At 36.4% G+C, this 14,823-nt stretch overlaps 3 protein-coding genes across 4 annotated transcripts in view; 1 reads left to right on the forward strand and 2 right to left on the reverse strand.

The window, feature by feature from the left end:
* LOC120635734 overlaps positions 1-2,399 on the reverse strand; it is a 127,936-nt gene extending 125,537 nt beyond the window's left edge. The window contains exon 1 of the mRNA XM_039906862.1: positions 2,150-2,399. Coding sequence (XP_039762796.1) covers positions 2,150-2,303 — 154 coding nt within the window. The 5' untranslated portion in view covers positions 2,304-2,399. The remainder of the gene's footprint in view (positions 1-2,149) is intronic.
* Positions 2,400-7,827: 5,428 nt separating this feature from the next.
* Positions 7,828-10,844, reverse strand: LOC120635736. Of its 2 annotated transcripts, none has more exons than XR_005659301.1 (2): positions 10,602-10,844; positions 7,828-9,079 (listed from the first exon to the last, which is right to left on the reverse strand). XR_005659301.1 is itself a non-coding variant. In XM_039906864.1 (2 exons), the coding sequence occupies exons 1-2, from the start codon at positions 10,659-10,661 to the stop codon at positions 8,779-8,781; spliced, it is 354 nt and encodes a 117-aa protein (XP_039762798.1). In that variant the 5' UTR covers positions 10,662-10,844; the 3' UTR covers positions 7,839-8,778. The 2 variants fall into 2 exon arrangements, 1 of the variants encoding a protein (XP_039762798.1); XM_039906864.1 differs by having other exon boundaries at positions 7,839-9,079; positions 10,609-10,844.
* Positions 10,845-12,764: 1,920 nt separating this feature from the next.
* Positions 12,765-14,823, forward strand: part of LOC120635738 (ATP-dependent RNA helicase abstrakt) — an 82,986-nt gene continuing 80,927 nt past the window's right edge. Inside the window, exons 1-2 of the mRNA XM_039906865.1 lie at positions 12,765-12,963; positions 14,414-14,596. Of these exons, the coding sequence (XP_039762799.1) occupies positions 12,765-12,963; positions 14,414-14,596 (382 nt within the window). The remainder of the gene's footprint in view (positions 12,964-14,413; positions 14,597-14,823) is intronic.

A 14,823-nucleotide genomic window follows, 5' to 3' on the forward strand; every position in this document is an offset into this window, starting at 1 on the left:
TTTCACGAGTCTGAGCTTGTGTTTCTAGAGTATTTGATCACTTCCTCTTTGATGGTCGGTATTACCATTAATTGTGATTTTCCTCATTACGTTTGAACCAATGGGCACCAGAGATTGCACTAAGGACAATGTTTTAAAATGTCTGGAGTATCTCATAGTTGGATTTGCTACTTGAGCCCCAGAGTTCTATGCTATAGGTCCAAAAAAGTTTTATTATGCACTGGTATAATAGTAATTTGTTGTTTAAGTATAAGGGTGATTGATGCCGTAACGGAACAAATAAGTAAATGTGTAGTGTGTGAGCGCTGGCATATGCATCGTTAGAAAGTTAGCTCTACTGATTATGCCCAGATAATCTACCTTATTAGATAATTATGTCTGCCTACAATTAATGGGTAGAGATAACTATCTTGTGGTACCCAATTTAGCCCTCAAAAAGGACATTCTTAGACTACAAATAGTTATTGTTTCCTTTTCCATGGTAACAGTAGGTTTGCCTATACTCCCCAGTGCTAACTATACCTAATAGGATGTGTGTTGTATTGCGGGCATTAAGTTATTAGGGATAAACACTCTCGAGAAACCCTGCATCTTACTGTTTTACTACTGTCTTACTGTATTTACTATTTAACCACTTCAAATTTACACAGGTGGGCATACTAACCTATTCCATAATGTGATTGTGTTAGAAGGAAAGAAATAATCTGGTGTGACTGACAGCCGCGCCTAATAAGTATCTGCATAAATTCAAATTCAAAATTCTTTTATTTCAAGTAGGCCTAATATAAGCACTTTTGAAACGTCAAGTCTGTGTGTAGTAACTCTACCACCAGTTCGGAAGGCAGATTCTACCAATAACAAGCAGGCAAGAAACTCCTCAGTAGCTCTTTTCCAACATAAACAATTTACATTTTACATTTTAACATTCATTTTTCTATCTTGTGAGAGATGAGGCTAGATGCTTCCAAGCAACCTTGTCATTAAGAAATTCAGCAATTTTATAGTAACCTCACTGTAATAAATGTGTTTTAATATATTCTTTAAACTTATGCATTGGTAGGGTGAAATTACCTTAGGAATGATATTAGCTTATAGATAAAAGCTTATACTCAATTGCACAAATGACTTCTGTACCTTTTGCAGACAATATGCAGATGTCACTAATTTATGACCATTTCTTGTAAGTTGACTGTTTATATCCACTTTTTGTTTATATTGACTAATTTGTTGTCTTACAAATGCTATATTGTTATAAATATATTGTGAGGCTACCGTAAGTATACCTATTTCTTTAAATTTTTCACAGTGGGATTCACAAGATTTAAGTTTATATATTGACCGTACAGCTCTTATCTGCAATATGAATATAGTTTCAATATTAGCAGCATAATATATTTACACTGTACAAGTGATAATTTAAGTTAGATGTATGTGCTACGGATCATACTAGGCCTTCACAAAGCCTTACCCACTCAGCTATCACCACAATAACGTCCTTCTTACATACCAAGATAAATGTCACAGTGGAATAACTTAGTAAAAATTATTTTTAGATATTATGGACTTACTAATTGTTTAAAAACTCTTTCAATATTTCTATTCCTTGAATATGATGACCAATTAATGTCTGGAACGAAACCACTCTGGAATGGAGCGTTTTTGTATTTCCTATACAAAAATGATGACATATTATTAAAAAACCCCTATTGGGTTTTTTTATTGGTTTACCCCTACTTGGTTTCTTATAACAAAATTTGTAATTTGTTGGGTTTGTTTAGTAGTTTAAAATTAAAAAGTTAGTTTGCACAGTTTGTTTACTTAAAAATAAGATAAAACACTGAAATTTACGAGTGTAAACACGATTTGATGTAGACTCACAAACACTTTTTCACAATGGTACATGTTTTTCGGTAATTCTATCAATTTCACTAATTATTTACACTTAAATCGTACACTAAACACAAGTTTTATAATCCAAAAGTATAATACGGTATGCAAAGACAAGAAATTCAACCGACTCGTAGCCAAAACTGAGAGAAGAGGTGCGAAATGCGAATGTATATATAAGTTCCATGACTATTGCCTTTATGCCAAGGCCGGCACAAATTACGTATTTTTTACACCATTCAGGGATAGAAATAGCACTAACCTTGTCTTGTGATCAATTCCTGGCTAGGAACGGCAGGTAACAGTACAGCATTCTGCGTCAAATCTTCGATTGAGAGGCCAGTCACAGCGGTGGACAATAGAGGGTTTTTCACAACACTCCGATTTGGGTAATCACCGAAACTCCTATCGGACATTTTGTCGCGGTTCTCGGGAATCGGCACATGTATAATTTTTGGCGAATTTTTACATTTGAAAGTCGCAAAAAGTAAATTTAATTATATGATGTGATGTACGTGTCACCCAGTATTTTGATTTGACATTGACATTTGACAAATCGGCTGTCGAACTCTGTAATGTTGCCAACTTTTGGTATCTAAAACCAAGTTACCTAATTTAAACTTACAGTCTATCATCAGCATAATTTATGTCCATTCATTTCATTTTCAAGTTCATTTGTTCATTTTCTTCTTAAAAACGAGGCATTACAACCGCAACTACAAAATCGAATACGGGATGGCAGACTAAGGAATGTAATAGCAATAAGATTTTATCCAGCCATATCTTAGTATACAACTTAATATTAGACTTTATTTAGTCATTTCTAAGCATACAACTTCATTTGTTTAAAGAGGTATCTCTGGATTTATTCGCGAAAACCAGTTTAATCATTATCAGCACTTTGAAGTTTATAGGACGGGTTCCTAGCATGCCTTGCTCCGTTTTATTATGGACAATAGTTTTCCACTTACCATCAGTTATACTATCTGCTTTGTCGAATGAAAGGCTATTTATTTAGTCATACTTTTTATTTACGCCATAGCGCCCATAACATGACACTTTGGCACAGGGTCCACAGGTGCAACAAGCACGTCGAGTCAATGGAGCATTTGCTTTGTGAATGCGACGGGTTGGCTAGAAAGCGGTTGGATCTCTTGGGAGTGGCCTATCCACAACCAGAGGATTACTGTGCCTCCAACCTAAAAGCTTCAATCAAACTCTTAGAGTGGATATTTGAAGCTATTTAGGGTGAGGGGATTCAAGGACGGGGGGAGCACAAAAGATCCTGGAGGGTCGAAGTGCATCCGCTGAAGCGGGCCTCATTACAAGATAGATAGATACTTATTTATTTAAATACATAATTTATACACGCACATACGTTAAGAATAATATATATTTTCTATTCAATCTTATCATACAAACAATAAATAATGCAAAAAAACCTTAGACTAACAGACCTAAAAGTATAATCACAGGCAAACAATTTTAAATTGCTAACAAAAACATAAATAAACATTCCAAAATTGTACAGTAATACTTAACCCAGCAGCTTTAAATCATGAAAAATATAAAGCGGGCGAATAGAAATACTAAGTGGGCGATTTTTATTTAAAGCCAACGTCTATTAAATCCGAATTGATAAATTAAGCGTACTGTGCTACTACATAAATGTTTATGAGTATTTCCCCACGAATAATAAAAAAGGTTACATTATAAAATGCGGCAGATTTTAAATTTTATCTGGTAATTAAGATTTTGAGTTGCCACAATACATCCGCTCACTTAGTACTTTAAATTCCTCTGCAAAAAGAGTAGAAGAGTATTCGGTTAAGAAGCTAGCATAAATACAGACTAGATTAGACTGAACTTAGTAACTAAGATATTTTAGAGAATTGTGTTAATGATAGACAAGAACTTCATGTTTTGTAATTAGGTTAGATCTTTATTTTTATGTCAATTAAGTTGTTTTCTTTTGATGATTGTTTTTTCTTAAGTTTAAACCTTAGGAATTTACACTGTCGGCAGGCAATATGTTTAGCACGTTTTAAATTATAATATATATATATTTTTTTTTATTATTATTATTTTTATCGTATTTTATAATATTATTATTTTAATTGTATTATGAATATTGGGGATGATATTTCTTGTAGTGACAGTAGTGATAGCTCTGATGAGGTAACCTTCTTTTCTCCTGTTTGTTCCTCTGATGGGAGCTTCCATAGCACTTCGTTACCTTTAAATACACGCCTTGAGTCCGCTTTTGCGGGGTATCCTAAGAATTTCAACGTAGTTCACATAAATGCGCAGAGTATTCCTGCACACTTCCCAGACCTTTTAACCTCTTTTGATGTTAGGAACGTCCATGCTATTCTAGTTTCAGAGTCTTTTTTAAAGCCGTGCCTTCCCTCCACCTCTTATTCTCTTCCTGGCTTCCATCTAATTCGAAATGACCGTGTGGGTAAAGGTGGTGGGGGAGTTGCGATCTACCTACGCAGCCACATTCCATTTTCCATTTTAAATAAGTCATCGTCAACTTATGCTGAATCTTCGGAACATTTATTTTTAGAACTACTGTTTGGTAATTTAAAAGTGCTCTTAGGTGTATTTTACAGTCCATCGCTTCGAATAGATTACTTTCACGAATTTGAAACTCTACTAGAGACTTATGTGCCACATGCAGATCATATAATAATTATGGGTGATTTTAATACTTGCCTCGTTAAAGATGATTCGCGGGCCCATAAGCTAAAAAATATAATAAATAGCACAAATTTGTCTTTGCTTCCAACGAGTCCCACACATTTCTTTCCGAACTGCTCGCCTTCACAGCTGGATTTGATGATTGTCTCTGCATCGGCGTATGTTAGTTCTTTTGGCCAGCTTTCTGCGGAAGCCTTTTCTTACCACGATTTGGTATACCTATCCTATAATGTGCGCCCGCCTAAGCTCAAGCCAACAACAGTCATGCGTCGTAGTTTTCACAAGTTTAGTAATGATCATTTCTTGCGGGATCTAAATTGCATAGATTGGGACGTAGTTTTCAATGCTCCTTCGCTGGATGAAAAGATCTCTATTTTCAATTCTCTTCTTATTGAACTCTTTGATACCCATGCACCTTTTCGACCGATTAAACTAAAGCATCTGCCTGCACCGTGGCTTACTCATGATATAAAGCTTGCCATGTCTAAGCGTAACGCGGCGAAATCAAGGTATAAGATCCAACCCTCTGATGCCAACTTGCTTAAGTATAAGCGGCTGCGGAATCGGTGTAACAAGATGTGCAGAGACGCTCAGCGCAATTATATCCACTCTTCAGTTGATGGAAAGAGTACCCTTAAGGTGTGGTAATTTTTGGAAACTTTGGGCATTGGTCGCCGGCAAAAAAGTGTTCCTGATAGTGTGGATATAGATGCTTTGAATCGTCATTTCAGTAATGTGACAACTAGTATTAGTCGCAAAACTGAAACCCTGGCTTCGATAAGCTCGCGTTCAAAGCCTCATTTTCCATTGTTCCAATTTAGCGTGGTCAGTCCTGGCGAAATAATAAAGCACATAAATGCAGTTAAATCAGATGCTTTGGGAAATGACGGTATCAGCCGTAAGATGATATTGTTAAGTTTAGATTACATCTTACACGTTCTGTGCTACTTATTTAATCTATCTCTCTCATCTAGTTCCTTTCCTAGTGCCTGGCGTATAGCTGAGGTCATACCTATTCCTAAAAATTCTAACCCGTCTTTGTTTTCTCATTTCCGACCTATTTCTATTCTTCCGTTCTTATCTAAAGTCCTGGAACGTATTGTTAATTCTCAATTATCTTTATTTCTTTCTAAAAATAATATCCTTAGCACTTTTCAATCTGGCTTTCGTCGTGGGCACAGCACTGTCACGGCTTTAACCAATGTCTGTGACGATATTCGTTTAGGTATTGATAATAAGCAGGTGACCATTTTGGCTTTGCTTGATTTCTCCAATGCATTCAACACTGTGGATTTTGAGATTCTCTTGGCCATACTAGATTCCATTAATATTTCTTCACCTGTAGTTAGATGGTTCCATTCTTATTTACATGATCGTACGCAATGTATCAGAGTCAAAGATAAATTCTCTTCTTACTGCCGCCTCCTTGCTGGTGTTCCACAGGGTGGTGTACTATCTCCTCTTCTATTCTCCATTTTCATTAATACCATGACTGATCTCCTTTCTTTACCTTATCATCTTTATGCGGATGATTTTCAAATATATGTGTCTGCTCTGGTTTCTGATATTCCTGAGGCTGTAAATAGACTCAACGCTGACCTTAGTGCTATCTGTGACTGGAGCAGATCTCATGGGTTATTGGTTAATGCCAGCAAGTCTCAGTCAATTATTTTGGGTAATTCTAGGCAAATTGCGAAAGTGAATTTTTCTGGTATTCCGCAAGTCACTTTTGATGGGTCTCTGCTGCCTTATAGCAAAACTGTGAAAAACCTAGGCATTCTCATGGACAGCAGTTTATCTTGGAGGCCGCAAGTAGCCCATGTAAGCCAGAAAGTTTTTAGTGCCTTTGGGTCCTTAAAAAGATGGAAAAATCTCTTGCCTATCAAGACTAAGATTTTATTAGCCAATACCCTTCTTCTTCCTATTTTAGATTATGCCGATGCCTGTTATTTAGACTTGACTGAGGACCTTCTGGATAAGCTGGAGCGACTACAAAACTTATGCATAAGATTCATATTTGGTCTTAGGAAATATGATCACATCTCTGAGTATCGCAAAAAATTGAAGTGGCTTCCTATTAGGCATCGGCGTAATCTGCATGTCCTTTCAATCCTGTATTCTACTCTTTTTCATCCTTGGACACCACCCTACCTTAAACAACGCTTTCATTTCCTTTGCCCGTGTCCGTCTCAAGGATCTCAGCGTTCTGCTAGGGAGAATATTCTCCGAATGATGAAATGTAAGTCGCAAAGTTACTCGGAATCCTTCACAATAAAAGCTGCAACGCTGTGGAATGCACTCCCTGACGATATTCGTCGCTCTAAATCCCTAGCTATTTTCAAAAGCCGTGTTAGACTTCACTATTTGTCATTATAATTTTGTTGTTCGTATATGTGTACTTATGTATCTATAGTAAATGTAAATATTTGTTAATATATATATATATATATATATTTATTTATATCTTATTTTATTTATCTCTTTTAATTATTTATTATATTAGTTATTAGTAGTATGTACTTAAGTGTGTAAATTTATGTATTGTTTATTTTAATTGCGATTTCCCGTCTCTCATGTTTTGTTGTGTACTATCGGTAAGGTTACCTGGCAGAGATCACTTTTAGTGATAAGGTCGCCTTTTGCTTTTAATTTTTTGTTTAACTATATTTGTAATTTCTCCTTTATTACGCAATAAAGATGTTTAAATAAATAAATAAATAAATAAGATTGTAAATATTTAATTTTATTTTTTTTATAATAATAGTAAAAAATATTTATAATCTTAGCAGCTTTCGCTGATGCGTATATCATTTCTTGTTCTATTTGTCTTTTTGATGTTTGTCTATTCTTAAACTGATACAGTGATACTGATAGTATATTCACTATACAGTGATACACTACATCTGCAGGTAAGGCATTCCACATGTTTAATAACACTATTGCTGATAAAGTGCTTGGAAGGATTAGATTAAAAGTTTGAGACCATAGACTATTAGTACTTTTTTTTGAAAATAATAAATATACTACAACTATACACACATCGCTATCTAGCCCCAAAGTAAGCGTAGCTTGTGTTATGGATACTACTGATGAATATTAATAAGAATAAACATAAACAAACACCCAGACACTGAAAAACATTCATGCTCATCACACAAACATTTTCCAGTAGCGGGAATCGAACCCACGGCCTTGGACTCAGAAAGCTGGGTCGCTGCAAACTTCGCCAATCGGCAGTCAAATAAGAAAGGGGTAATAATAATGTATTTCCTCAAAATTTTGAATGATGTTTGTTTTATTTTCTTGAATGTGGTTTTAATATTGATTCTTTAAATACTAATTAAGATTGTGGTTCGACCGTATTGGATTTCAGTGTGCAACATTGCAATTTGTATTTTCTCTATTCTGTAAAATTATTTGTATAATTTTACTATTGTTAGCAATTTCAAATATGATTAGTGTCTGTCAATGTACCTCATGAAATAATAAATGTAACCATGTCAATATACCCTTGTTGCATACGTTTCATGACGTACATTGACAGGTAGTGATACCGATTTGTGTATAGGTACATACTGATGAGACTTGTTGGCATTGAATGATTGAGGCGGACGGCAGTCTACTGTCGGCTGTGGTCACGTTCGGACGTGGACAAAAAATATATTACTGTGAATAATTAAAGTGATTAATGTGATAAATAGGAGATAAATAATAAAATGATTTAATGAAATTTTATCAGCGTATTATTCCAAATTACCCTTCTGAGCTTTCACTATAGTGTTTTTATCTACACTGCAGGATGTTTATCATAATTATTAATAACTAGTAGTAAATTTATACTTAACTGGCACATGAGGATTAACACCTATGCCTTAAATTTGTGGACACAGTGTAGCATGTCCTGCAGAAATGTAATAACAATTAGATTTTATCCAGTCATATCTAAGTAAACAACTTCATTTGTTTAGAGGTAAAATTTGTGAATTTGTGAGGTTGTCTATGTATAAACATATAATCTCTGGTACTGCTCGCGAAAACCGGTTAAATCATTATCAGCACCTTGTAGCACATGTTCTAGCATGCCTTGCTCTGTTTACAGGCAATGGTTTTCTCCTTACATCCAAGTGGGCCATCTCCTAGTCCGTCAATTATTAATATAAAAAAAAAACATATTACCAGTAAAATCTCTCAATTGTGCATGTGGTGTTTCTTTATTAGATCTTCGATTTTCTTCGTGCGACCGACCGACACGAAGAATTCTATAACGCCGCTGCAGTTCTGCATAATCTGTATGTTAGTTTTGTCCGTGAACGGCACGTTGCACTGTTCAAGAACATCCTGAAGCGTGCAACTCTCCTTGGGCAGTATGAATGTGATTAATCTCTCCTCGCCGTTTTGCAGAAAGAGCAACATTTTTGTTGTTCCTTCGTCATTCCTCACCAGTTGTGTCTTCACACTCATTTCTTTATGTGGCATTTTGATCTGTATTCTGTAATAATAATGTAAAATTAGGAACTTCTATATGCTAACAAGAAAAAAACTAAACTATGCTATTAAAAAATATTAAATAAGTATTACAACATTCCAAATTATGAGGAAATATTTTCAAAAAAGAGTAACCCCAGATTAAGGGGCTGTGGTCTCAAACTTGAATTTTAGCAGGCATCGTCTAATCCTTCCAAGCACTTTATCAGCAATAGAGTTATACAAATGTCGAATGCCTTGCCTGAAGATGTAGTGACTGCAGTATCACTGAATCAGTTTAAGATCAGACTGGATAAACATCAAAAAGACAAAGAGCACATGAAATGACATAGATGCATCAGCGAAAGCTGCTTAGTCTATTATATTAACAATTAAAAAGCTGCCTGAGATTAAATACTGTCCACATTTGATGTGCATCAGGAAGTAATAATATTGTGTCTTAAGCAATACAAAGTTCCCAGACTAATGCCTTGGACACTCATAATACAGTGTCACACTTACAATACCAAATTATGTCAATCAATCTATATATATAAAAGAGAAAGTGTGTGGGTATGTTCCGTAAAGGCTCCAAAACTGCAGCACCGATTTCAATGAAACTTTCAGGGAATATCCGGATTGACTTGGCGAGTAATCCTGTAAAGTTTGGTGATGATCGGAGCACTCCTATTTTTGAACTGTCAAACTATCAAATACAGCTTTTATTTACTATGATGATATTCTATTGTTGGGTGTACATGGGTGTAGATAATGATCTTCGCCCGCTCGAGAAGAGAATAGAAGAGAATGAATACGGAGAGAAATAAATGATTCAATGCATTATGAGACTTAAATGAAAAATTTAATGATGTAAGTTTATTTTGTTTAAATAAAATAAAGCAAAATCTAGCCCGGCGAAGCGGGCTGGGTACGCTAGTTGTTAATAAAAACAATTTGTAAGCAGCCTTTGCAGTGTTAATCATAGAAGACAATATGTTAAAATATTCATCACATCCCCATAATATTTATTGCCAACCCACTGCTGGGCGCAGGCCTCCTCTTTCATAGGACTTTTAGAGCATAGGCCCACCACGCTGCTCCATATTCGGCTGGCGGGGTTTTCCGACTAACGATTTTCTCACACGGTGTTAAAAGACGACATCCTCAACGGTGTTAAAAGCCGACATCTGACGTGATCTGTTAGAGTTGGACAACGCCAGTTCCCTTACTGCGGAGTCCAGGTTAGTACTAAGAACTTTTTAACAGAAAACGCGATGTACCTATACAAATGTTTGGCCCAGTCCATAATTCGAACTAACGACTTCGTGACTCACAGTTAAATATACTAACCACTAGACCAATGACAATAAAATGAATTACGAGTATGAATAATTAAAAATAGTAAATAACAGTCTATATAGTCTTCAAAATAGTACTAACATGTCGGAGGACTACAGCGGAAAATACGTAAATACTAAAACTAAAAGACCAACGCGGCAGTAAAGTGAATATATAACAATTTAAAAAAACTAATTTTAATAACAAACCTGAGACCTCACAACAAAAATACAGCTTTCTAATAGTTGAATCGCAAATTCAAATTGCATACAGATTAACTATCCTTAATGTTTGGGTTCTCAGCGGCTGAATTAATTAAAAGAGTAAAGATATACGTGTATCTAAATATTTTTTCGTACTTCCAGTAATATATTTTGTCACCGATCACCGGTAGCAAACGCTGACGGCTGACTTCTACATTCTATTGAACTATGAGCTAACAAAACTGTTTACTGTAGGTATATTTTTTTTTGTATTTGTATTGTCAAACAAATTTGAGTTCTAGCTATGGAGGGTAGAGGAAAGGAGAGTCATCTGTGTATATGAAAAAGTGTCGTCAAAATGTATTAAATTAGGATGGCGCCACATTTGCATCAGGGTAACTCTTAAAAGAAGCGCCAAATATAAATATTGTTAGAGTAGGCTTGAAAAATAAACAAGGATGTATGGAGATACAAGGAAGTAAGGTTATATTTACCACAATATTTTGTACAACGTAAGTTGTTGAAATTCTCAATAATTAACTACTTTAGTCGATAATGACATTAAATTTTTTAACTCGGCATACTTCAATTCATCTACGATTGCTACATTCATACCATACCCTGTGCATCCACCAGCGCCATTGTGGAGGATTTTTGAACTGTTATTTAGCGCAACAACTGGACACTTTTTCAACTTTTCTCCCATATAAGATGACTCTCCTTACCTCTACCCTCCATAGTTCTAGCCCAAGACTCGCAGCTATGGAGGGTAGAGGTAAGGAGAGTCATCTGTGTATATGAAAAAGTGTCGTCAAAATGTATTAAATTAGGATGGCGCCACATTTGCATCAGGGTAACTCTTAAAAGAAGCGCCAAATATAAATACCGTACTATTTACTGTTTACGAAATAAAATCACTCTAAACGCACGTTTGGTTATAATAAATATGTAAGGTTATATTTACCACAATATTTTGTACAACTTAAGTTGTTGAAATTCTCAATAATTAACTACTTTAGTCGATAATGACATTAATTTTTTTAACTCGGCATACTTCAATTCATTTACGATTGCTACATTCATACCATACCCTGTGCATCCACCAGCGCCATTGTGGAGGATTTTGAACTGTTATTTAGCGCAACAACTGGACACTTTTTCAACTTTTCTCCCATATAAGATGACTCTCCTTACCTCTACCCTCCATACTCGCAGCTCAAGAATATTAAACAACAGATTATATATATCTGTCTCTAAATTCACGACTCGACACTAGATTGGCACAAAAATCATAAATAGGAAGCGACGTTCGCTAGATCCCGCACGAACAATAGAACCAGTTATTTTATTATTTTCTATGTCGTGTAAAGAAACGTGATTTTTTTTGTTTAGCGCCACTTGCCGTCTTTTCGATGACGATTTTATTGACGAATTTTCGCGAAAAGCGATTTGGTGTGTTTGGATGTAAAAATTACTGTTAATGATCGATTCCGGATTTGTCTTTCCATTTGTGCTTATACAATAATTTCAATATGATAGCAGCTTGAAGATCGATTGCTACAATATATTTTTAGTTATATTGATAGAAGGCATGTTGAGGAAGGAGAAAAAGGACTATTGAATTAAAAGAAAATCTAAATTAATTGTTTCAAGTAACAGACAAAGGTTTGTTCTTTTGGTACTAAGTTGATACGAAACATAGATTGTTATGTTATATTACTTCGGGAACGGTATTTTCAACATAAAAAGTATACGTTCAAATTTCATGAAGATCAGTTTGGTCGTTGACGTACATTTGTGACATGTAAAGATGATAGATTTAACAAAAATATTCGAGTGTAAAAAGGCGTTCGTTATTCAAGAACAATGACGTTATTAATATGGTCTGAGCTGGGCTATAAACGTCAAAACCTCATAAAGACTTTAGCCCACAGCCGTACACCGTTAAGTAAGTTTTTAAAAATATAACATCATAATCATCTGTGGCTTCCTTCATACTTCCTTCAGAGTATTTCAGAGTGCGGGATCTGACGCTGTATATGTCAAAAACTCAAAACAATCAACCAGAATTGCTTGAAGTATTTGATAATTTTATAATTATAACCGTTAGGCGTTAATATTTGGATAAAATATTTAATAATACAAGTTAACGTACACTTAACATAAAAAATGTCCGATCCGCCCATAAAGCGGTATCGCCGCGAAGAGAAGTCGGAATCCGAAGAAGACATCGACAATTACGTGCCATACGTACCTGTTAAAGAGCGTAAGAAGCAGAAATTGTTGAAATTGGGCCGTTTGGGCCAGGTCGCGGCAGAGGCGGCCACGGAAACTAAGAGTTCCAGTGACAATGACCCAGATGATGAAGGTTAGGGGTGCTCTATTTATTTACGTTGCCCTGGTTTGGCAGGAGGTTTTGGCCCTGGTATTTACCCTAATAACTAATCGTTTTATCATTCTGCTTAGGAGAGGAAAACGATATGAGTTTAAAAATTATAATAAACACCCAGACACTGAAAAACAATCATGTTCATCACACAAACATTTTCCAGTCGTGGGAATCCCACAGCCAAGACCACCAAGTTTCACTGAACATTAAAATTTGAGATTTTTGTACAATTAAATCACTGGAATGAGCGTATAAGGGTAAAAATGTTCAAAATACCATTAGTGTTATTAGCTATTTTCCTAATAAAGTCGTACATTGTGTGTGTATTTTTAGTGCTACTAGACTATTTTTGTCTAGTAGCACTAAAAATAGAAGTTTATATGGATGTTAGCTTTTCGGACTCTTTCATAGAGGATCTTCTTCTTCTTTTGCTTGCGGCTCAGGTTCCAGGTTCAGGGCCTTGTCCTTGGTGTCACGTCGACCGGCCACGATCTATTGTGACGCCGCTGTCTAGATTTCCCAGCAAGCATTGTTCGACGCCAGGAATACCAGCACTTTCCTTGCTAGAAGAAGTTTAGCATCCTCTTGTTGTATTATGTGCTTCCGCAAAAGAGTGCTGCGTTTATGCATAAGCGCGGGGCAGGAACAGATTAAGTGCAGCGGCGTCTCCGCAGCCTCTTTACAGAGTCTACATAGATCTGTGTCCTGCAGCTTTAGGTTGAACATGTGCCTGTTAAACCCACAGTGCCCCGTTAGCGCTCGCACTAGGATGCATAGGTTTTTTCTCTTGAGTGCTAATGCCTCAGACGCCTTCTGTTGAATGGTGTTATTAGCACTCGAGAATGGTTTATTCCTCAGAGTTTTCTCCAGTGAATGAGTGTATAAATAAATATAAATATACTACGACAATACACACACCGCCATCTAGTCACAAAGTAAGCGTAGCTTGTGTTTGGGTTCTAAGATAACTGATGAATATTTTAATGAATATAATACACATAAATACTTATAATAAACACCCAGACACTGAAGAACATTCATGTTCATCACACAAGCATTTTCCAGTTGTGGGAATCGAACCCACGGCCTTGGACTCAGAAAGCAGGGTTGCTGCCCACTGTGCCAATCAGCCGCCAAATGTACGGTAGTTGCATTCGGTATTCCGCAGACTGGCTCAGGGCCTATTTGCTTCTCCAAAGCGCCTGTTTTTGCAAGTTCATCGTTCAGCCTTTTCGTTACCAACGATCCCCTCATGGCCTTAGTATGACCCTGTTAGTTAATGCCAGGGTATTCAGGATTTGCCTGCAGCTTTCTACCAACTTTGAGTTCAGAACCTCGGAAGATAAAGCAGAAAGTGCTGTTTGACTATTCATAGAGGTCACTCTTTGCATAATCTCGGATGATATTAATTATTTTGGTGTGTTTTCAGCATCTCAGGAAGAGTGGGGCCGCAGATACAATGTGTCTTTACTCGACCAGCACAGTGAACTGAAGCGGATCGCAGAGGCCAGAGCCCTGTCTGCGGCTGAACGGCAAGCAAAGGAAGAAGAGCATATATTGGAGAGCGTGGCTCAGAGCAAGGCTCTTATGGGCGTAGCTGAGTTAGCCAAGGGTAAGTGTGTCATCCTCATCACGTCTAACAATGGATGTCTACTTCTGGACGTAGGTGTTTGGTAGGGAGTTCTTAAGTCCAGGTCTTGTTCTCCCTGCGACTGTGTCTGTCAACATAGCTCCGGTGGCTTTTACTGGTGTTAGGTCGGCTCCAGTAACCTGGGAACTCAACACTCATCCAGGGGCGTAGCTACTGCGCTATCAGCCGTATCAGTGGTACTGGGGCAA

Source organism: Pararge aegeria, chromosome 27, assembly GCF_905163445.1.
Source record: "Pararge aegeria chromosome 27, ilParAegt1.1, whole genome shotgun sequence".
In the NCBI taxonomy this organism is placed as follows: domain Eukaryota; kingdom Metazoa; phylum Arthropoda; class Insecta; order Lepidoptera; family Nymphalidae; genus Pararge; species Pararge aegeria.

What these genes read in the sequence shown, in the direction of transcription:
- LOC120635736 (XM_039906864.1), bottom strand. Translation starts at nt 10,661, where the DNA reads ATGCAATTTGAATTTGCGATTCAACTATTAGAAAGCTGTATTTTTGTT. An exon ending in AGCTGTATTTTTGTTGTGAG is followed by an intron (nt 9,080 to 10,608) that starts GTCTCAGGTTTG and finishes TTATTATTACAG; the next exon opens with AATACAGATCAAAATGCCAC.